Source organism: Diceros bicornis, chromosome 3, assembly GCF_020826845.1.
Source record: "Diceros bicornis minor isolate mBicDic1 chromosome 3, mDicBic1.mat.cur, whole genome shotgun sequence".
NCBI lineage: Eukaryota > Metazoa > Chordata > Mammalia > Perissodactyla > Rhinocerotidae > Diceros > Diceros bicornis.
Window position 1 is genome coordinate 84,118,420 of NC_080742.1, and position 24,260 is coordinate 84,142,679.

The window sequence follows — 24,260 nt, forward strand, 5'->3', positions numbered from 1 at the left end:
CCATTTTCAACACACTGCTTATCTAGGACAAAGGCAAACAAAGTTTATTGTTTTAAATTTATTTTCTCCCTCCATTTCCAAGCAACTGCTTAGACATTTTTGAAAGAAAATTCTGTGCTGTGTTTCTTTACAGTTGAAAATATTCAGGGAGCAGGCGGCAGTCCTGTTTCCTGGGAACATTTCTTTCACTCCTTAATGCTTTACCATGAACACCTCCGGAAGGATCTTCCGAGTGCGGATAGTGTCCAGTACCGTCACCTTCCTTCGCGTGGCATCACCCAGAAGGAGCAAGATGGATTGATTGCTTTTTTACAGCTCACATCTACCATCATTACTTGGGTAGGTAACTCATCCACAGCATGAGAGAGTATAACTTTATTTGTATTCCAGCACAGTGGCATTTTAAGGAGCCCCCAAGTTTTCTTGTAATGCTTCAAGTCTATGAGTGATAAATTTGGCATATATTTAGCATTCTGTTCTTAAGCTCTTTGTTTCTTCACCTTTAGAGGGTATAATTATGGTAGCCCCTGCTCAGTGCCATAAGCTTGTGTGGAAATAGTAGCCTAAGCTTGAAAGAACATAGTCAGAAGGGCAAATAAGAATCAGTTGTTGGATGTGCAAGATTTCCTAGGATAGGTGTGGATATATGTGTGTGTGTGTGTTGGTGTGTTGTATACATAAAGAATATTTTAATTAAAAATAAAAATTATCTACTGAATTACTTTTTTTCTCTTCTTACGCCAAACATTTTACCCGCCACTACCGAATTAGTCTTTGTGAAAAACATTATTTTCCTTAAATAATTTCCTTGCTCAGAAATCTCTTCTAGTTGTTTCTCTTGTTCACTGGAGCAAAGATAAGTTGCTCAGTCTGACATTCTCCCTGAAGGACTTTTTGGTTTCTCCAATAATGCTTAACATTATTATACATCAAAACATAAAGTTAGTAATTATTTCTCATTGAATTAAAATGGAGTAATACTTGGTACCATATGTGTATGTATATATCTCTTCATTTTTTTCTCAGAAAAGGACAAAGTATTCATTCATATATTATATTATGGTAAAATATATTATATTGTTGCAGAAAGGATTTAAAGTGCCTAGGTAAGATTTATGTGGCAGACCATTTATCTCTGTTTGTATGTATTATTTTCCATGCTTAGAGCTGTAAAAGTAATTCTACAAAGGCTGTTTCTCCTCCTTTCTTTACATTGACTGAGCTAGTGAGCTGATTTGATCCACTGGTGGAATTCAAGTGTAAGCCATAGGCTTATCTTTGTTTTAGTATGTATTAAGTCTGTGAATACTCAGGATAAGTGCTAGCAATTGAGATGATTGTTGGTCATTTTTCTTAGCTTTTAAAAACGAAAGTCTCTCTTGTCCTTTTTGTGTTCAATTCTCAGAGTGAAAATGCTCGCCTGGCACTCTGTGAACATCCTCAGTGGACCCCTGTTGTGGTGATTCTGGGACTCCTGCAATGCAGTATTCCCCCTGTTCTAAAAGCCGAACTACTGAAGACACTTGCAGCTTTTGGAAAATCTCCTGAAATTGCTGCTTCCCTCTGGCAGTCGTTGGAATATACTCAGGTAGTATTATGAGCTCTCTTATGGTTATTATTACAGTTTGGAAAGTGAGACTTGATAATAGAAGCAAGAGCATCCAATTTGAAACTTATAGTAGACCATGAACTTCCCACTTAGGAAGTTAAGGTGTTGGTACTGAGCATAGCATCAGAAACTAATAGGCTTGGGTTTTTCTCTTGGATCAGTTGACAGCTTCATTAGTTACTGGAGATTGGTTCTTCTCTTAAAACTTTGTTTTCCAGTGTCTATAAGATATTAATAAATGGGCAGAATTCCTCAACTCTCTCTTTGAGAACAGGCTGATATAAGCCTTCGCAAGTCATCTGTAGTATATTAGTATAGTATATTCTTAACTTGCAAGAGAGTTAAGTAACATGACATTAAGTATAATTAATTATGCCGCAGACTACTTATGCCCCTCCCAAGGTCAGGACAGAACATCTTCACTCAGAACTTCTGGCCACATAAGAAACCTGTTCTTAACAAATTTACTTCTTGGTTTTCTGGTGCCAACAGTAGGGCTGGTTGTAAAGAGACCAGTGCCTTGAACGCTGGTGAGATTTCATCCCATAAATCCTTGTAAGATTCATTTCTAGCATATCTGAGAGGAAATTTACTGAAAACACATCCTGTGTACGCTTAAAAATTACCAGTTTTCTGAAGCCTGGATAATTAGAAGTTCTGCCTGAACCTGACACAATTGCTAATGAAAGTCCATCAAAGACTTCTTTTTTTTTTTTTTTAAATTTTTATTTATTTATTTTTCCCCCAAAGCCCCAGTAGATAGTTGTATATCATAGCTGCACAACCTTCTAGTTGCTGTATGTGGGACGTGGCCTCAGCATGGCCAGAGAAGCAGTGCGTCGGTGCGCGCCCGGGATCCGAACCCAGGCCGCCAGCGGCAGAGCGCGTGCACTTAACCGATCAGCCACGGGGCCGGCCCTTTTTTTTTTTTTTTTTTTTAATTTATTTATTTTCCCCCCAAAGCCCCAGTAGATAGTTGTATGTCATAGTTGCACATCCTTCTAGTTGCTGTATGTGGGATGCGGCCTCACCATGGCCAGAGAAGCGGTGCGTCAGTGCGCGCCCGGGATCCGAACCCCGGCTGCCAGCAGCGGAGTGCACGCACTTAACCGCTAAGCCACAGGGCCGGCCCCATCAAAGACTTCTCACTTGTCATTTCTGATCGACGTTATAAGATGTATGGATGTGGTGTGTGAGGTACATGACTATTATATTGCAAAGCCACTACTTTTCATTGATGAATGAGGAATGCTCCTAACATCTAATTCTTATTATTTTAAGATACTGCAGACCGTAAGGGTTCCAAGCCAGAGGCAAGCTATTGGTATTGAGGTAAAGTTTTCCTTTTAGTTTAAATGCTATAGTCATACAGTCACATGATATAAAGACTAAGAAAAATTATTCTTACCCTATTAAGTTCCTGTAATTTTCAAATTTAACATATTTTCATTTGAAGGGTTTTCTGGTCAGTGTTGAAATGGAAATGAAACTTTTTATGAAAAGAACCAAAATACTTTAGGTTTCAGAGTTGGAAAAGGATATGTGGCAGCCATCCAAACTGAAAGTTTGGTTTGAACTCAATTTAATTAGGTTATTTGGGTCAAATGAAGTATGAATTTACTTGTTTTAGTTTCTTCTCTCTCTGTGCTCCCTCTCTCTTTTGTAAAGAACCATTTAAGATTTCTATTTTTAATTCCAAGTTGGGAACAATATGTGGGAATTTGAAATTCTTCCATCTGATTGATCTAGATTCATATAATACGTTTGTGTCTTTTCCTCTAAATGAAAAATGGTAATATCTGTTAAGTGTCTTTTGGTGTGATGTCATTAGTAATATTAATGAGTTAATGTCTGCAAAACACTTTGCACTTTATAGCTGATAGTTTTATATTACTAAATTTTCTTTATTTTTCTTTGGAAGGTTGAACTAAATGAAATAGAATCCCGGTGTGAAGAATACCCATTGACTCGGGCCTTTTGCCAGCTTATTAGTACCCTGGTGGAGAGCTCATTTCCTTCTAATTTGGGCGCTGGACTCCGGCCCCCTGGCTTTGACCCTTATTTGCAATTCCTTAGAGATTCTGTGTTTCTCCGATTCCGCACAAGAGCTTACCGGAGAGCAGCTGAAAAGGTTGTGTTCAGAGAAAAACTTTTTTCTCCTTATTCATTTATTGCTGCTTTTTCTTTCATCAAAAGTATAAGATGCTATAAATTCATTTTAGCTTTTGAAAGCTAGTAAAATTCATAGTCTTAATACTGAAATGTCCATGGTCTGATTAGTTAATATGTATTAAAAACACAAATTTGGGCATTAAAACGAAAGCACTGACTTTTTTAGTGATCAGTAATTTAATTGATATGAATTCATAGTCATTCAGATCCTTAATTGAACAAATTTTGACCAAAATTGAACCAAAAATGTTACACCTTTGTCAGTTGGAAACACTATCCTTTATTGGGATGATTTAGGTTAGGGTAGGGATCGAAATAAATTTAAACTTGCACACCAGTTTCTGTTGATTAGAGCACTTCTGGGTTGTGGAGTCTTGCCTTAGTGGAAAGCATACTATGATCTATTAGGTATGGATGCCATGGATAGAGGCTGAGGGAGCACTGACATTTGTGTACATATTTGCTCTGGTTGCAACACACTCACAACTGAGCTTATCGTATATATCATCTTATGTAATTCCAATATTACCGTGAGGCAGGTACTATTAATATTCCCGTTTTACAGATGGAGGCTTAGCAAGGTTAAGGAACTTGCCTAAGGTCCAGGACCAGGATTTGAACCTAGGACTCTGATTCCAGATCCAAGCTCATAACCACTAAGCTATGTAAGAGACCCTTCCAGGTTCTGCTGTAATTCACTTTAGTCTATAATACTGTTCATTGCCTCACAGAATACCCTTAGATGTATCTTGTAGAGACATTTCTGCTCTATTTTTATAGTTTACTGTTTTTGAACCTGTGGGGTTTATTTGTTGTATTAGTGATTATAAAAATAATTTAGTTTGTGCTAATTTGGGACAATTAGGAAAATATAGAAAAATATAAGAAGAAATTATATCACTCATAATCCTGTTGCCAAAGGAAGGATAACTATTTCTAGTCTTTTTCCTATGGATATATACTTAAATTGAGATAATTAGTTACATTAATTTGTATCCCTTTTTGGCCACTAAACATAGTATCATGAAGATTTTTTTTCAAGCTATTAAAGATTCTTTGAAACCAATCTTTTTAGTGACTACATAATCATTACTTGCATCTAACATAGTTTATTTATTCATTGCCCTATCATTGGACATAGTTCATTTCTAATATATAGTCCCAAATAACTAAAGTTCATTTTTTGTCAATTGCTTTATAATTTTTGCTTCTCGTGTAGTAAAAATAAACACTGAGGGGGTATACATTTTATTTTATTTTATTTAAGCCTCATTAACATATATCTCCTTATTGGGTGAAAACAATAACAGCAATCATGCCTTATTAATAAGTCATTTCAGATGAATAATGGATGCTGATAATTGCAACCTTTTCAAAATGTTCTGATACTCTTTTGCATTTGTTTTAAATATCTTATTTATCTTTTCTTAAAAAGGTCATTATGACCTAAGTGTTTAGAGGTTCAGTCATCATGTTCTTTCCCGGTGTTATTATTTTTCACCCATGCATATCTATATTTCAAGTGCTGCTGCTTTCCCTGGCTACCAGTGATTTCAGTTCCACCCTGACATATTTACTCTAAGAAATTCTCCCTCAATTTTGTAAATTTATTTCACTTGAAAGTCTTCTTCAGGTTTAACTTATATCACTATATTTTGGAGCACTAGCTTTTCACAAAAACAGTGCTTTGCATTGAGATAAATAACAAGTGTTAGAGGCAGTGTGTATATTTATCAACCCTAAAATCCAATATTTTGTAGTGAGCAGCCTTTTTTATTTAAATTATCTTGAAAATTTTGGAAAGTATAGAAAAGTTCATAATTGAAAAATCACTGTATAATCCCAATTCCCAAAGTCAGCCTTCATAAAATTATCTGCAATGTAAATGATGATTTTAAAATAACTTTAAAAACCACCCTGTCTACAGTTACCAAACTCAGCCTTATTAAAATCCTGTGCAATGGATTTTTTAAGCAAAGTTTTAATTTCACTCTCTGTACATTTGTATATATTTCCTTTGGCATAAATATTTTTCCCTGTTGTTACATAGCTTTTAAAAATATTTTTAACAAAGAAGTGATAATGGGGTCATCTGGGGCAAGCCTGCCAGTGATTGTCTTCTTAACTTCTTTGGCTAGAGCCATGGGATAGAAGACTGTTCTGGGAATTAAAAGACCAGTGCTTGACTTCTAGCACATTTGCTGCCAAGCTTAACAGTCTTGGGGAATCATTCACTGCTCTGAGCTTCACTTGCTTCACCTGTGAAATAAGGGTGATTAGATGAGATGAGGGCTCAGATCATTTCCAGCTGAGATTCTTAGAGATAATTATGAAATATTTGACCCTTTGGAGAAGTGTCCAAATCTAGTGCTTTTTAATTATAAATTGAATATGACTAGATACTAAGTGCTTTAGATTTGTTACTGAAGCCCAAATATCTGCTATAGAAATGTTTTAGAGTAATGCTTTTATAAATATTTTACCTTGAAAAATTAGCCAATACGTTATCCTTTAGCAAAACAAAACAAAATGAATTGGGATTTCTATTTCTATATGATTTCTTATCATAAATTAATAAAGTAGACAAGAGACCTCACTCATTTTCTGGATAAAAGTGGGAGGAATAAAAAGCCTAGCAAGGCTGTCACCTTGAACTATTTTATTGTTACTGAAATATTTGTATCTTTCTCTAGTGGGAAGTTGCTGAGGTTGTTTTGGAGGTGTTTTATAAATTACTCAGAGATTATGAGCCTCAACTTGAAGATTTTGTAGACCAGTTTGTGGAACTACAAGGTAATTTAATTCTATTACTTTCAAACAAGGTGTCAGCTCTTGATAAAGCTATTTATAATTTATAAATTATATGTGAGATATAAATTATTTCTAAATTTATAAATTAGAATTTAATCTTTTCTGTTATATTGTTTTAGTCATTTTAATTGTTCTGAGCAAGAGAAAATAAAGTAAAATTTTACTGAGTGAAAGACAAAGGACACCGCCTTATAGATTCTTTAATGAGTTAACATATAATAAGGTGACTGACTGCTATGAGCAGATCAGCCCTTTTGGGAATTACCACTGTATATACAGTTTGTATCATTGTCTCTAAATTGAAACTTGCCTTCTGTTTAATTTTCAAGTCTCATACATTTCATATAAATCAACGATGTGACAAAAATACTAATTCACCGTCTCTTGGACTATGTTATGTTCTATTTAGGAGAAGAAATCATAGCCTATAAACCACCAGGATTTAGTCTGATGTATCATCTTCTGAATGAGTCACCAATGTTGGAGCTTGCTCTGAGTTTACTGGAAGAAGGTGTGAAGCAGCTTGATACCTATGCCCCTTTCCCTGGTATGTGCCTGAATGTCTTCATGTCTTGAAAACAGATTTGATATTTTCATCTTCTGTAAACTGAAGGTTTGAAATAAATGATCTCTGAAGCTGTTTCTCACCGTAAGAGCCTCTCTCTGTGTCTACAGTGCTATTTTCAGTGAGTCATAAAATGAAAGTATATTAAAAGTGAAACATACTGAAGTACAGAGACTCTCGCTCTAACTTTCTCAGTGCAGGGTCTTTTATAGATAATTATAATTATCTTTCTTTCACTTTAACATGCCTACATTTAAATCTAAAGTACTTCTTGTTTTGTTTTCCATATAGTATTTGTAAAAGCCTGGTGCCTAGTGTTCAATAAATCTCATATAATATCATTATTACTACTAATTATTATCATTTATTGAGTGCTTACTATGCATTTGGTTCCTTTAAAAGCACATTATATGTATTAATGCATTTAATCTGTACAAAAGCCCTATGTGATAAATATTATTATTTCTAGTTAATAAATAAGGAAATTGATGCACAAAGTTTTCATATCTTTCCCCAGTAAGTGTCAGGGCTTGATTTGAACCTAGCAGTTAGGCTCCAGAACCCACGTATTTTAAATTTGAATGGTGGGATTATAAGTGATCCTTGTTTATATTTTTGGCTTCTTTATTTTCCAGATTTTCCACAATGTGTATGTATTACTCTAAATCAGTTCCTCAGCCTAGACACCATTGACATTTTGGGCCGAATAACTCTTTGTTGTGGGGGCCATCCTGTGCATTGTAGGCCTCTACCCACAAGATGCCTGTAGCACTTCCCCAGTTGTGACAACCAAAAGTGTCTCTAGACATTGCTAAATATCCTTTAGGGCCAAAATCACCCCCATCTGAGAACCATTGCTCTAAATAATGAGGGAAAAAATACAGGAAAAATAATTGAGAAGCCATTGCATAAAAGTAATCATGACTTGCGTGGTTGAGCAGTTTTGTGAAGTTGCTGCTGAGAGTTGGAAAACTTGAGGGCTTTTTGAACCTAGAACTTGTCTTTTATCTTGCTTTCCTAAGAATTGACTGTGAGTTTCTAAGATTCATGTAGGACTTTCTAACTTCAATTTCTGGTGTATAGGGAAGAAACACTTGGAGAAAGCAGTACAGCATTGCCTTGCACTTCTCAATCTTACTCTGCAGAAGGAAAATCTCTTTATGGATCTTCTGAGAGAGAGTCAGCTGGCTCTAATAGTCTCTCCTTTAGAACAGCTGCTGCAGGGAATCAATCCCAGAACTAAGAAGGCAGATAACGTGGTGAATATTGCCAGGTAAGTTACATTTGTAGGTAGAAAAATGATGAAGTGAATCAGAGGGGCATTCTAGCTTTGGTTTCCAAATCTAGTCAGATCCCTAATGCACCACTTTTTTGGGGGAGAGGGGGGAGCTCATTTTGTTCTTGCCTTCTCTAGCTCCTCTGAACCTTACAGTTTCTTTTCTTCTTCCTAATTTGTTCTATGTCCTAAACATTTCTAAGTATAAAATGACATAATATTGTTTGTCTTCTGTAGGGAAATTGGATGTTTGGATGATACGGAGGATAGGGCTGGGGAGCAAACTTTTTACTGTATATATCCTAGCTTCTGGTGGTTTGCTAGCTATGTTTGGTGTTCCATGACTTGTAGAAGCATCATCCTGATCTCTTCAGCTTCACATGGCATTCTCCCTGTGTGTGTGTGTGTCTGTGTCCAAATTTCCTCTTTTTACAAGGACTCCAGTCACTGGATGAGGGCCCTCCCTAATGACCTCATCTTAACTTGATTGACTACATCTCCAAAGACCTTACTTCCAAATAAAGTTACTGTGGGTTCAGATATCAACATATGAATTTTGGAGGAACATGATTCAACTCATAATAGGGTGTATCTAGTTAGAAGGGGAAACGTTTGTCTAATTTATCCAAAAGTGCTTATGGGTAGAAGAAGCCCTGGTTCTAAATGTTCTTTAATGAGAACAGTGAGAAGCCAAAAGTTTCATCACATTGTTTCTCAAATGTTTTCTTGTTTTAAAGATACCTCTATCATGGCAATACTAATCCGGAATTGGCTTTTGAAAGTGCCAAGATCCTCTGCTGTATCTCTTGCAACTCCAATATTCAGATAAAGTTGGTTGGAGATTTCACGCATGACCAGGTAACTGATTTTGTTGTTGTTGTGTTTTGGTGCATTCTGAGTACATACAGAAGTCACAATGACTGTGGAGGAATCTTATCTTGTTTGTGGAAAAATTCTCTGAGAATAAGTATATTTCTATGTGATGGGTGAAAACCTACCCACATACTGGGCTGTGATTTGTATTTGAAGATAATACCGTTCACAGTAATGCTACATATACGATAGGATGTGATTATACTGTGTATACTATAGTATGTGACTGTATGGCCTAATGAGACTGTTGCTGCTCTTAGCAAATTAAAAGTGATTAGGTTTATAAGTGCAACTTCTGTTTGTTTTGTGTGTCCTTTGTTTCACTCTCTGTCAGTTGCCTATGTTCTGAGTGACCCTCTGCAATTCTGAATGTGTCTCATTGTTGTAAGTTGTCTACTTCTGTGGCTTTCTGGTAGCCCACATTTGTGTCACTTTACTTGATATGACACTGTAGAGTTTTTAGATGTTCCTCTTTCAATTCAATTTGTAGTCTCTTTTTATTTATTGAATAGCCACAATTGGAGAATCTATTTTTTTTTTCTGTTTATAGACATTTGTCCCATTGTATCTTTGTGTTGGAAATCACTGCTTTAGCTAGTTGAAGAATTTTGTTGTGTACTGCTTCACAGTGTTTTGAAACAGGAACTCTCCTGGCATTTTGGGTGGGACTTCATTTTGTGTGTAACTGTCCCTCACGTTGCAGGACTCTTAGCATCCCTGGTCCCCTACCACCATCTGTCAGTAGTAACCTCTAGTTGTGACAACTCAAAATACCCCCACATATTTCTAGGTGCCCTCTGGAGTGGCAGTATCACCCAGGTTGAGAACTACTGTTTATAGTAAAATACAGATGTCTAATCTGGTTTTTGGATGAGGTTCGTGAAACCATATGATAATCAGGGGATGTTGAAGGTGAAGATTTTCAGTTCACTGGCATTCATTTGAGGATGAATTACTATTACCAATTTTAGCATCCTGCTGGATTTCTTAAGGAGATTGAGTAGTATCTAATCTCTCAGTCCAGAAATATAAAACTGGTGATAAGTAATACATTTCTAAAGAGAGAAGATGAGAATTTTATTTTTTTAGTTAAGATCCCATAGCATTGATTATATAATGAAGAGGTCATGAAATGGCAATTTCATGTTATTTTTTTAAAAAACTAATTTGATTCTTTGGGAAAGAAAATTAGGGAAATGAGTTTCGAAACCAATAAATTGTAAAATTTTTATTTAATTATTTCTACGGAGAGCTAACTTAATGGCAGTTTAAGGAACTGAGTTTCTATTGAAAATCTAACTGAAACCTAAATACTTTACTTGGAGCAGATTTGCCTTTTTTCTTTACAGATAAATATTTATAAATATATATCTTATTTATCAGTTTCTCTAATATTTAGAAACTTTTTATAATTTGTCATTTTTAAAATCTTTGTATGACTTCAGAGTGTAAGTCAGAAGCTGATGGCTGGATTTGTGGAGTGTTTGGATAGTGAAGATACAGAAGAATTTGTACGTCTAGAAGAAGGTATGTCTTAGATTAACATGTATATTTTTTACTGTATGTAAATGCTTAATATAAAGAGAACTGTTAACTGTCTAATGGTGATGTAAGAGAAATTTGAGAATTTGCGAGCGTAACTGTGTAAGACTTTTGGGAAACACCTTAAATCTGAAGTCAATGTAATGGCTAATTAGGCAAACTGAAACTAAAGAGAACATGGAGGTTTGGAATACAAGTTTTATATTTTTAAATTTGACTTATGTTAACTTTTTATTGTTTTGTAATTTTGTTTTGTGATTTCCACATTAAGGATCAGAACTTGAAAAGAAATTAGCTGGAATCCGTCATGAAACAAGAATCCACATCTTGAATCTTCTCATCACCTCTCTGGAACGCAATCCACCCAATCTTGCTCTCTACCTATTGGGCTTTGAATTGAAGAAACCTGTCAGTACCACAAACCTACAAGATCCAGGTATAGCCATAAGACACATGGGAATTTATTTCTTTTCATATTTATGTAACTAAATGGTCATTTATTGAATTCTTGGCTCATGGGATAATTAACTGAAAGAAAGAAAGAACATACGAAAGGTAATGTGATGGGTCAATCTTTAGGACTTAGATCAAGTCTGGACAAACTAAGCCTTAGAAAATTAGTATTTATCAATTTTCTATATTAATATTTGAAAGAGTGTTTACAGTAGAGCATATATTTATGGAATTTAACTTTTATAAAGGTATTTTAAGGTTTTTAATGCAGAAATTTTAAAAGAAAAGTTGAATTTCCTTTTGATTTCACATAGGAGTGTTAGGTTGCCCTCGGACGTGCCTTCATGCCATCTTAAACATCCTGGAGAAAGGAACTGAAGGGAGAACAGGCCCGGTGGCAGTGAGAGAATCTCCTCAACTCGCTGAGCTATGTTACCAGGTATAGAGAAGGCTGCACTCTGTAGCACTTAATAGAAGAAACTTAACTAAAGGCTTCAATACACCACAGATATGAAAGTATAACAGTAAGACTGAGTTGAAATGAGTTCATTTAGTAGTTTGACCAGTCTTTCATTTATGGATAAAAATCATAAAGCACAAACCTCAAGATGTGATTGATCTACAGATCCTATATGTTGATCTCCTGAAAAATGAGGGAAATTGGATTTGACTAGATAATTTAGAAACTTTCCAATGATGCTGTATTTCAAGTTGTTTCTTTTTGGTAGAGAGAGTAGTGGATTTGGGTCAGAAGACCTCTGGTTCCCATTTCTGCCCCTTAACCAGCTAAGTCACCTTGGGCATGCCGTGAGACTTCTCTGGGTTTTTTAATCTGTGAAATGGGCTGTTATGAGACTTAAATGAGAATGTAAGGATGTAAGTGAAAGCACTTTTTAAGAATCATGTGAATTATGCAGCCCTATAGCTATATGTAAAGTGGTAGGAAGTCACATTAGTGTAAAGTTTACACTATAATGAGAACTTTTGTTTTACTGTGTTTATTGCTTGTTTTGTCATTTTGTAAGTATTTTAAGAACTAGGCTTTATAGGATGCGATTGATTTCTCAATTTAAGTGGCACCCTGCTTCACTTTTCATGATAGGAAATGCATCATTAACTTCTAGTGACCTGGAAATTTTTCTCTGTTACTCTCCTGTTTTTCTTTTTGTAATTCTTTACTATTTTCTTCTGTCCCCTGGTTGTCCAAACAGCCCTTCACTTACAGTATTACAGCTAGGTCTTCCTGTGAATCAAAATTAATTCTTCCTTAATGGGGAAACAAACATTAGTATAGTACTGCAGAATTTGACATACTTAGGTAGAAGCAATTGATAAACTTAATCATCTGGGCTAGAGTTAGGCATTGAATTAAGTGAATGAAGCCAGATTTAAAACAAAAAGATGGGGAGAGGGAGGGAGCGGAGAATCTGACAGACAGGAGAGCACATGCCCTACTACTCAGCCCCTGCTAATTTTTACCATGTTGGAATGCAGGCCCTGGTTTGCCAGAGCCTCTGATTTTTAAAACATTTTACTGGCCAAACAAAACATGTCTATACCAGCAGTCTGCCCCTTTATTACGTATGCTCTGTTACGTTGCTACTCCAAATGTAGACCAGTATCATCAGCATCGCCTCTTGGGAGCTTGTTAGCGCAGAACCTCAGGCCCCACTCCAGACCTGCTGAGTCAGAATCTGCATTTTAACAAGAAGCACTGCTTCATTTTTTACAAAAGATACTTTCTTCACTTATAGGTTTATACTTTAGTCTGCTTCAGAAAATAATGTAAACTTGTAAGAAGAGCTTTTAGTTTAAAAATAAATCTGATTATAGTAAAAAGAAATAATTTGAGCATTAGTCATCCAGCAATACAAGGCTTTGGGTGAAGAGGTCAAGACTGAGCCTTGTGCCTTTGCTCTCTTCTCTTTTAGGATGGAGAATTCCTACCTGGCCTTGGGAACTAGGAAGGATATTGGGCATATCCTTGTAACATGGCTTGTTGTGCTTTTGGGATACACTTTTGTGTCCTTCTCTCTCTAACGGCATTGCCTCTCCCACATGTTTGAGAATCTGTTCTTGTATCTTAACTTGCCATCTAATATGAATAACTAATTTTCGTTTTGAGAATTTCAGTATTAGCTTCAATTTTTATTTATAGAGTATCAAAAACAATATCAAAGCTGTTTGAAAGACAAACATATCTACAACAGAACTATTTAAGTTTTAACCCTGTGTTCCCTTCTTATCTTTTTCCTTATGTAGACATATTATTTAGTTATATTCAGTAGACATACAGTTTTGTACCCCCCATAAGCTTTTTATGCTACTACAATGTAAATTACACTTAGGTTGTTACCGGTGTTTTATTCTGCTTTAATGAGTATCTTTAATTACCTTTTGTTGTTTTATATTTTTCTTAAGAATGTATTTCTAGATGGATTTACAGTCAGTTGTCGTTACTTGGTTTATAAAGTCATAGCGAACGCTGACCCGTTGCTCCTGGGGAAAACATAGGGTTAGATTCCTGCAAGGGATCCTCTGTTCCTCACATTGTCATCAACTGATGAATACGTAACCTTGGTCTTCAGAAGTCACTTCAAGTAATTTGCTACTAATAATAGTCAAAATACTAAAACTTGTTAATTAACTATATGTATATATATAATAAATATATTGAAGGTGATTTCAAGTTTAGTCCTATAATAATGTGATCAGCACTCTTCAATTATATTTCAATACATTTTCTTGAATTAGGATGCCAAGGACTACTTACTTACAACGCTGAGCTTCTGTTTTATACATGTGTTTATCCATTTTGCTTGAGTTATTGTTAGGTCTTAGTTTCCACTTAGTAGATTTAAGTTCACATTTTATCTTAACATGTTTAATTAAAAAAAACTGACTTGGGGTTTTCTTATTTTATTGTAATCCTTTAGGTGATATATCAGTTATGTGCATGCTCTGATACATCTGGTCCTACTATGAGATACTTGAGAACCAGCCAGGATTTCTTATTTTCTCAGTTGCAGCATTTACCGTTTTCTAACAAAGGTAGGACATTATTTTCCCTTATTATTATAACGAATTTGTAAAGTCCATGTTGAATAATGCTATTTATACAACATTTGGGGGTAGCAGTTACAGTATTTGTGGAATTCTATTCTCATTTTGTTATTTTGCTTCTTTGTTACTTAGGGTTGCTTTTGTAATTTGTGCTTGAGAAACCTGATGTTTTAGCTGCTAGCATAAAATTATTTAAAAATAGACTGTCAGGGGTGGAATTTGATCCTTTTACTAACATACAATTTAAAAATTATGTTGAAGGGATAAGAAAATATTTATATAAGATGATTCTGGAAATTTAGATTTTTTTGAGTGAAAATTGTTTCATAAAAATGTCTGTTTTGCTTTTCTTTCTTGTGTACATATTGAAACCAATTCAGGTCTTGAAATGAAAAATAGAAAACTAATTATGGTGGAAACTATTTATAACTTAGTTTATTGACCTTACCAACACAATTATCCCTAGGTACCTATGTTTTATAGGATTCTACTTTATATAATTTTCTTTTTGATCAGTTTTTAACAATTTTCTGAGTTTATATTATATCCAGACAGTGTTGGTCTATTGAGTCTTTTAAAGTTTATTTGTATCATCTCTGTGTTTTAAGAAATGTAGTCTCACAGATTTCATAATAAATTTCCATTTCTAGTAATTATCAGCTTCTAATTTACTTTTTAGAGTGATGGTGTGAGAGACCTTTGGTAATTATCTAATGACAAAAAATTTTCACTTCATAATAAGTGTATCTTATTTTTAGCCCTAAGATTTTGTTTATGTAAGAAGCTTTTTAAGAAACCCTCTTCTATACCTAATTAGAAAGAAAAGTTAATATCATGCCTAGTATCTGTTTTTTTAAAATCAATCTAGCTTTGCCCATTATTATTATTATTAGGTAGTAGTTGTAGTAGTAGTATATGGTGAATTTTATGTTTATGCTCATAATTTAGGACTCCAAAGCCAGGCATATTAAAATAATATTAGATTCAAAAACTTCTATTGTGTAAGTGATTCCCAAACCTAATTATATGTTAAACCAAATGTCCTTGATTATCTTTTTTTTTACCCCCCAAAGCCCCAGTAGATAGTTGTATGTCATAGTTGCACATCCTTCTAGTTGCTGTATGTGGGACGCGCTCAGCGTGGCCGGAGAAGCGGTGCCTCTGTGTGCGCCCGGGATCCGAACCTGGGTCGCCAGCAGCGGAGCGCGCGCACTTAACCGCTAAGCCACGGGGCTGGCCCCTGTCCTTGATTATCTTGAGACATCATAAAATTATGCAATTTAAATTTATTTTAATTTTTAAAAATGTATTTGTTTTGTGAAATAAAAATCAAACTGTATGATAGTTTTTTTTTTAAGTTAAATATTTGAGAATTGCTTGGGGTTTAAGTATTAAGTTCCTGTATTAATGTCAAAATAAGACAGACTCAGAGTTTAGTAGATTTGTGTGAAATTATCCTTGCAACAGAAACTTGATTCTCTTTTGTTCTTCGTTTGCTTTTGCTCATCTTTCATAAACATATACTAGCTTATTTTTTCTCCCTTAACATCTGTGTTTTTTTATTTTTTAATTTTACAGAGTGATAAATTACTATGTTGCCAAGTTTCATAAATTATTGACAGTTTTACATGGGAAGGTGTCTGATGAGTTATGTTCTGATCTTGTGTTATTATTCTGGAAGACTAAACTTATGTATTTAATTTCCAGAATATGAAATATCTATGCTGAACCAAATGTCATGGCTGATGAAGACTGCTTCAATAGAACTGAGGATAACTTCTCTGAATCGTCAACGGTCACATACCCAGAGGCTCCTACACCTCTTATTGGATGACATGCCAGTGAAACCATACTCAGGTGAACATGTGAATGTTGGCATTTGTTTTATTGTGCTGCTGACTGGTGTGTGTGAATGTAAGCACAAATCTGAATCTTGTGCTTAGTATGTGATTGTAGGCCAAACAAGTTCTTTCTGCCTTTAGAATTTTTTTCCTTAAAACACAAAATTTAAAAATCATCCCATAATTGTCATTTTTTGAAGAATCCACATTTTGCTATATTCATATACACAAATATTCAGTGGCGTTTATCACACTGAGCCAGCATGACTCAAGATATTTTAATATGTATTGTACATGCAAATTAAGCATAAACTTTCCTAATCATCTCATTGGCATGATTGAGTCCTGCCTCTTTTGGAGTTCTGATTATCCTCTTTACAGTTGTGAAGTGGATCCCATAGGGATGGAAAGAATTAGATGAATGTTGTTGGTAAGTCCTCATCATCTTTGCATTTTTATTGTCCATTTGCAAAAGGCTCTTTGACTTAGAAACAATGACCTAGAAATAAAATACTCTATGTTTGTTATTTTCAAATAAATTTTACGAGTATGTTGTTTTTTCCTGATATATCATTATTGATGCTCCAACAGATGGTGAAGGAGGAATAGAAGATGAAAATAGATCCATCTCTGGGTTCCTTCACTTTGACACTGCTACAAAAGGTAAAGCTTTGAATTTGTAATAAATTTTTAGATATATATTAAATTGCTTAAAATTTCAAGAGATAATTATTAAGCCTCTATCTGCAAATTCTGAACTGATGTAGACAAGCTATATAAAGGATTGTCATCCAAAAAAATGTTTTTTAATAACTAGGATGATAGGATGGGAAAAATATATTCTTGTAAATGGATGTATTAGAAATAAAATCAAATATAGATTTCAATAGAGTCTTCAGTTTCTAGACTAACGCCCTTTCTGAACATAGTACTGTCTTTGAGAGTGAGCTGAGTACAATGGTTTGCTCTTCTCTTCAATGTCTCAAGTAAAATTGAACTACTTTTTATTATTTCTAGTACGTCGAAAAATTCTAAGTATTCTCGACTCGATTGACTTCAGTCAGGAGATCCCTGAGCCTTTGCAGTTGGATTTCTTTGATCGGGTCCAGATTGAACAAGTTATTGCCAACTGTGAACACAAGAATTTACGGGGACAGACAGTCTGCAACGTCAAGGTGAGGATTGCTTTAAAGTGTTTGCAGTATCATGTGGTTCAGACTTGGAGTTGTCAGAAAAAAATATAACCATACAGTTGTTGTTTCCTGATAGAGATATTGGTTTATTGGACTGTGGTTTTCATTTTTCAAAGAGCCAGGAAATAAAACTGAATAGGCCACACTAACTTTACCTCTTTAAAAGGTTCCGTCTCACCTTCCTCTTAGTAGTCATCTCACCCAGCTGTAACTGTGGAGTGGTTTTAACTATTTTAACTCTCTGTCAGGTAAATTAATGGCCTCACTAGTAGGAAGAAGTTATCCAGGGCATTTGTACTAACTTACCTGCCACAGAGGCTCTTCGGTACCACTCTCTGGAATGTAGGGATACCTAATGTTTTTGAGTAGAAACTGGACAGTGCCACTGTTACATTATTAAGGTATCTGAGATTTTCCCTTCAGGGCAGTTTATAGTAATTTCTAGGTGTTATTGTTCTACCAGTGTCTGAATGGTCTTGTTTTTCTTCTCTTTTCCATATTATATAGCTTCTTCATAGGGTTCTTGTAGCTGAAGTAAATGCCCTTCAGGGTATGGCAGCCATAGGACAGAGACCTCTACTAATGGAGGTAAGCCCTGTTGAGTTATGTTAGTTTTAACCTTTTAACTACTTAAATTGCTGGTTAGAAGACAAAACAGTAAATTGACTTGTAGTTCATTAATTAGTAAAGTACTTAAAAATTACACTTTAATGGAATCTTTCATTTTTGACATTATAACTTGTATAAACTGAACTGAAGTTAATGTCTGGATGCCAGGATAAATAACATCTTTTCTGCTAGGCTAGTTAAGAATTTGCAACCTGTCCGTATTGTGTGTTAGACTTCATTTGCTCCCTATCGGTGAAGGAGGAGAGTAATTTGTCATCACAAGTGGGGAGTGATGGGAAAGAGGTCAAGTGGGAAGAACACATACATGGAAACACAGCTGGCGAGGCAAAGAAATAAAAGATGTGTCAGGGAAACATGCCATTGAACTTGGGTTTTAGGCAATGCCAGTGCCCCAGAGTAGGTATAAGTAGACAGTTGCAAGGGGAAAGAAGATGAGGTTAAAAAGCTTATTTTCACCCATACCACCTCGGCTCTGCTGACTGGCATGCATGTGGAAGGTTTGCAAAGCATACTATAAATGTTTTCAGATTAACGGGCAGTGTTAAAAACAGGAACCTGCTGGTAAAAGACATTATTTGCCTATGTGTTAACCTTGTGATTCAATTTCTATGGCTTTAGGAAATCAGCACAATACTTCAGTATGTGGTAGGAAGAAACAAATTGCTGCAGTGTCTTCATGCAAAACGGCATGCGCTAGAGTCATGGAGGCAGCTGGTAGAAATTATACTGACAGCTTGTCCCCAGGACCTCATTCAGTCAGAGGATCGACAACTGATTATTCGTGATATTTTACAAGATGTGCATGATAAGGTGACATACTTCCTAAATTACTTTCTACTGCTGAACAAATATTTATATATCATTTAAACATAGTACGGCACCTCCTTTTTTTCCATTTTAGATTAGGAGTAAATAGAGTTGTGTAATGCCAATGTTAAGACCTCCCTTGAGAAAAGTATTAATTCTGTACAGTAGCAGCTCTCAACTAGAGTGTGTATTAGAATTGTATAGGAAGCTTTTGAAAAATACACATAGACAGATCCCAACCCAGACCTACTGAATGAGACACACTCTAGTGGTGAGGCCATTTATGTGAATTTGCATTAAGAAACCTCTCTAGGGAATTCTGACAGGAATCCCTTCTGGTTAAGAACACGTGTTACCCAGCATCATATTTAAATTTCTCTCTATACACTAGCTTTTATTTTCTTTAAACAATACAGTTCCTTTCTGATAGTCTTATAGTAGTTGAAAAGCTCAGCATAAAAACGTGTTAGTGACTGTAGCTGAAAGCAAGGTCCTCACTCTGATTTGTCTTTTGCTTTAAGATACTGGATGATGAAGCAGCACAGGAGTTAATGCCGGTAGTAGCAGGCGCTGTGTTCACCCTGACCGCTCACCTAAGCCAAGCCGTTCGCACGGAACAGAAGCAACCATTAGTCCTGGGACCTGGAGAGGCCCATTATGCTTTTATGCTGGATAGTTCTTTCACCTCACCTCCTCCAGCAGAGAACCCAGTGGTGGGTTTTGCTTCTATTGGAGATTCTTCACTTCACATCATATTGAAGAAACTGTTAGACTTCATTTTGAAGACAGGTCTTTTCATATAAATTTTCTATAAATTACAACTTTTGTATTTGTTTTAGCTTTAATTTGTAAAAAGGTTTTTACTTTACTATATCTCCCTAGGTGGCGGATTCCAGCGAGTGAGGACACACCTCTATGGCTCTCTGCTTTATTACTTACAGATTGCCCAGAGACCAGATGAACCAGACACCTTAGAAGCAGGTAGAATTAGATGGATTTCTAATCTTTTCTGTTTTTGGAGATTGGTTACTTTAAATTTAAAAAAGTCACTTTTCCATCTTTTGGCAAGCAAAGCTGTAACTGAGTCTTTATGGGATCATTAAAGTGCTTACTCTGAAGTTGAGGAAGAGTGTTTAGTTTTCTAAAATTATGAAGCTAGGACATGAGTACGTTAAAAACAAACCCTCAAATACTACCTTAGCTTATATATTTATGTGACTCCCTCTCTTGCCTCTGGTCCCACTGAACAATATGCTATACATGCAGTCTACACTGTCTTTCTTCCCCTTTGCTGTACTTCACAGAATGTGTCTAGTTGAATTTTTCTAAATGGCTCTGTTATTCCATTGTATGGAAGTAACATTTATTTAACCATTGGCTTTATTCATAGGCATTTAAATTGTTTCTAATTTTTTGCTATCACAAAAATGCTGCACCAAATATTCTTTTATATGCCTGTGTATTTCTCAAGGAGGATACTTCATGGTAGAACTTCCACATGAAAGAGTATGCACATTTTTATTTTAATGGATTCTACCAAATTCTACCAGTTTAAATTCTCATCAATAGTGTACATGTCTTTTTATACTAATGTGAGGTTTTTCTTGGATAAATTCCAAGAAGTAGAATTTCTTTGTCAAAAGATGTGCATGTTTAAAATATTGATAATGCTGCTTTCTGTAATGTAGTTAGCATTTTTAATCAAGAGTAATAATCTGGATTCTTTGGTTTCCAGATATGAAAAATGTTTTTAACTGTTCAGCAGACCAGTATATAATACTCTTTGCCAGCTTATTCTACTATTTAAGAACTTGTCATAAGCACCTTCTGATAATGGACTCCTTGTGCCCTTCTGAGAACCTTTATGAGTATTCGTTATTTTGTACACAGATTCTTAAAAACCACTCTGTGTGTAAGATCCAGATTATTTCATATTATTCTTTACTGGCTATATATTTTTATGTAATATCTTTCTTAGAAGGTAATAATAGCCAAATGATGTGGTGATAGAAGTGTCCTACCCACTTGAATAACGCATGAAAATATTTTTAAGGTCATTAAAAATAAAAGAATAGTTCAGAGAAGCTTTTTAAACAAATAGGAGGTTTTTTTTAAAGACACCTCACTCATTCTCTTGTCTGAATTTGTTTTTTTGTTGTTGTTTTTTTTCCTTCCTTTTTTTTTTAAATTTTTTGTTTATTGCAGTAACATTGGTTTATAACATTGTGAAAATTTCAAGTGTACATCATTATACTTCTATTTCTGCATAGATTACATCATGTTCACCACCCAAATACTAATTACAACGCATCACCACACACATGTTCCAAATTATCCCTTTCACCCTCCTCCCTCCCCCCTTCCCCTCTGGTAACCACCAATCCAATCTCTGTCCCTATGTGTTTGTTTTTTAACACTGTATTTAGTTGAATTGGCAAAATCACCACTTAACCACTAGGTGGAGCTCTATAACATGCTTTTTATAAGAAGTCATTATCAAGATATGATAAAGCAGTGGGACTATAAAAGAAAATTCGCTTTGTTTTTAATTTTCAAATAATCTTTAGATCATTTTAGAGTAATTTCATTGCTTAATTACTTTTATTCTTAGTCATAATTATTGCTTATTTTGACTTATTTTAAATAGCAAAGTACTTTATTCCTAGATATTAGTGTTTTTAAGTTTCAAATTAGAAATATTAAATTTAATATTTATTGAACACATACTTTTGTGCCAGCCACTGTATTCTGTTTTGTTTTAAAACAAAAACTGAATTTTTAATGTTTATATACTTATTTTTCCATACTAAATTTTACTTTTACTTTATTTTTAACATAACCATATACATTGGATACTGGGTGGCCTTTTTCTCTGTTTTGTGTAGAAGGAATCTGACTTACAAAGACTAAATGATTTGCTTGTCTGTGATAGATCTGAGAATTAGAATTCAGTTTTCTCGATTTGTAAGAGAATGTTTTCTCTTGACCTTAGCACCTCACATCTTCAACTTTTTGTTTTGTCTTTTTGTAATTTGTAATTTTTTCTTATTGTAATTTGGTAGATAATACCTACCAGCAATGTATTTGTAACTCATATCACAAAGGAGTAATTTCTAATACATAAAGAGCACCTAGAAATCAATGACCCAATTGAAAAATGAGCAAAGGATGTGAGCAGGTAGTTTAGGGAAAAGGAAATTCAAATGGCTCTTAAGCATATAGTTAGTGTTCAGAAAATCGCTATGGGTGGATCCTATCACCTCAAGCTGGCAATGCAGTAGATCTGGAGAGGAACCAAAGTATATATTCTTTTGAGAAAATTCTTTAGAGAATTCTTATATGTCTCCTTAATTAGGAACAGTGTAATTAAAATCTGACATTGCTTTTGCATATGTAACCCCTGGGGGTTAGTTGACAGGAGTTGACATCGTGAATATCTCTCTGTGGATTCTTTTCACCTTTTATTTTCTCTCTCTTTCCTACCAGTGACCACTAGAAGAAAATGTGAATAATTTGACCAGAGCCTGAATTTTTAATATGAAACACAATTGTTATATTCTTAATTTCTTTATTGGTTTGTTTTTTAAGCTATAGTATTATAAAAATATTTCACATTTAAAGACAGATTGATAATGACAAAGATATACATTTTTCAGGATATTTTTAATCATATTAATGTTTTCAATAGAAGTTTATTTATAAAGCCAACCTATAAAGTCATGATAACACTTTGGTGTAGAGGATGTAGTGCATCCTCCTTAGTTTTATTTCCGTGAGATTAGTGCTGTGTGAATGTTCTGTTGTAATTTCAGTAAAATGGATTACATTGCTTTTAAAACAGATTCATTATGAACTTTCCATTTTCTAGGAACTTATCATTCAACTTTATGACTGATTGACATAGCTGTATGGAAGATGTCAGTTTGAATTCTTAATTTTAAAATTGTTGCAATTTTAAGAACTTTTATTATAAGCTTTTCTCATATGTTCTGTTTTCCTTTAAATTGGCTTTTCTTTTTCCTTACATTTGACAAGTTAATGGTATTCAGCAGTATCTTTTATTTATAAGTAAGAATTAGGAATTATAGTAAGAATAAGAAGTTTTCTGCTCTGCTCATAGTTTTTTTTTTGGGCTATTGTGACTTTTGAGCAAGAATATTCTTGTTCTTTTTTTACGAAACCATAATATCCATTCATCTTTTTTTGCTGAGGAAGATTGGCCCTGAGCTAACATCCATTGCCAATCTTCTTCTTTTTGCTTGAGGAAGATCGTCCCTGAGCTAACATCCGTGCCGATCTTCCTCTATTTTTTTGTACATGGGACGCCGTGACAGCATGGCTTGATGAGCGGTGCATAGGTCCGCGCCCAGGATCCGAACCCACGAACCCTGGGCTGTGGAAGTGGAGTGCGTGAACTTAAGCACTAAGCCACCGGGCCAGTCCCTCCATTCATCTTTTTAAAAGAGAAGATTAGAGAGCTGGCCCTGATGGCCTAGTGGTTAAAGTTCAGTGTGTTCCACTTCAGTGGCCTGGGTTCGGTTCCTGGGCACGGAACCACACCACTCGTCTGTCAGTAGCCATGCTGAGGCGGTGGCTCACATAGAAGAACTAGAAGGACTTACAACTATAATATTCAACTACATACTAGGGCTTTGGGGAGGAAAAAAGAAAAGGGAAGAAGATTAGAAAACAACTGTTGCCTTTATTAAATTTTTCAGAATCCTATCCTGAGATTTTCAATTGTTATGGTCTAGGCATTAGTATGATCTGGAATTATAGCACAAGTACACCTAAGATTTTAGTCATAAAGTAGTGGGCCTAAAAGGATTTCGTAGAGCATCTTGCATGTTGTTGACACTGTTTTTTTGAGTCTGACTCCAATAAGTGACTTAAAAACACTAGCTGTAGTTATAAATGTGTGTGTGTAGTAAGTACAGGCTTTTTGCTTGATGTGAATTTGGATGTACATTTCTCACCATTCCTTTTATTTTTTTTTAACCTGAGTCAGGTCTTAGAAGCTTAGAACCTCACTAAAAATTAATAATCAGGTATTTAAAAAAGTATTTTAGCTTTTATTTTGTATTTCAAAATAAATATTGATTGTAAGAAGTTTAGAGCATACTAATAAACAAAAGGAAGAAAAAAGTCCCACATTCTACTCTTCTAAGACAACTATCACAACATTTTGGTTATAGCCAGCCATCTTTTTGTATTGATTTATAACCTCCCTTTTCTTTCCACTCAGTATTTTATGAACTTTAAATAAATTAAATAACATTTTTAATAGCTTTATAGATTTTACTACTTATCAGATATATCATAATTTATTTAGCTTACCCATTTTTGGACATTTAGATTATTTCCAGTTTTTCACAACACAAACAAAAATCAATAAGCATTTGGTGGTTGATTATTTTCAGTTGTT

At 34.8% G+C, this 24,260-nt stretch overlaps 1 protein-coding gene across 2 annotated transcripts in view; it reads left to right on the top strand.

Moving 5' to 3' along the window:
• The window catches only part of NUP205 (nucleoporin 205), an 84,340-nt gene that overhangs the window by 33,019 nt on the left and 27,061 nt on the right, over nt 1-24,260 (top strand). For both annotated transcript variants that reach the window (XM_058530739.1, XM_058530735.1), the window contains exons 12-30: nt 134-339; nt 1,406-1,588; nt 2,891-2,941; nt 3,531-3,740; nt 6,475-6,574; nt 7,002-7,139; nt 8,241-8,430; nt 9,171-9,291; nt 10,752-10,833; nt 11,120-11,284; nt 11,616-11,740; nt 14,238-14,352; nt 16,072-16,221; nt 16,797-16,868; nt 17,223-17,380; nt 17,906-17,986; nt 18,647-18,838; nt 19,357-19,624; nt 19,718-19,816. In XM_058530739.1, coding sequence (XP_058386722.1) covers nt 134-339; nt 1,406-1,588; nt 2,891-2,941; nt 3,531-3,740; nt 6,475-6,574; nt 7,002-7,139; nt 8,241-8,430; nt 9,171-9,291; nt 10,752-10,833; nt 11,120-11,284; nt 11,616-11,740; nt 14,238-14,352; nt 16,072-16,221; nt 16,797-16,868; nt 17,223-17,380; nt 17,906-17,986; nt 18,647-18,838; nt 19,357-19,624; nt 19,718-19,816 — 2,706 coding nt within the window. The remainder of the gene's footprint in view (nt 1-133; nt 340-1,405; nt 1,589-2,890; nt 2,942-3,530; nt 3,741-6,474; nt 6,575-7,001; nt 7,140-8,240; nt 8,431-9,170; nt 9,292-10,751; nt 10,834-11,119; nt 11,285-11,615; nt 11,741-14,237; nt 14,353-16,071; nt 16,222-16,796; nt 16,869-17,222; nt 17,381-17,905; nt 17,987-18,646; nt 18,839-19,356; nt 19,625-19,717; nt 19,817-24,260) is intronic.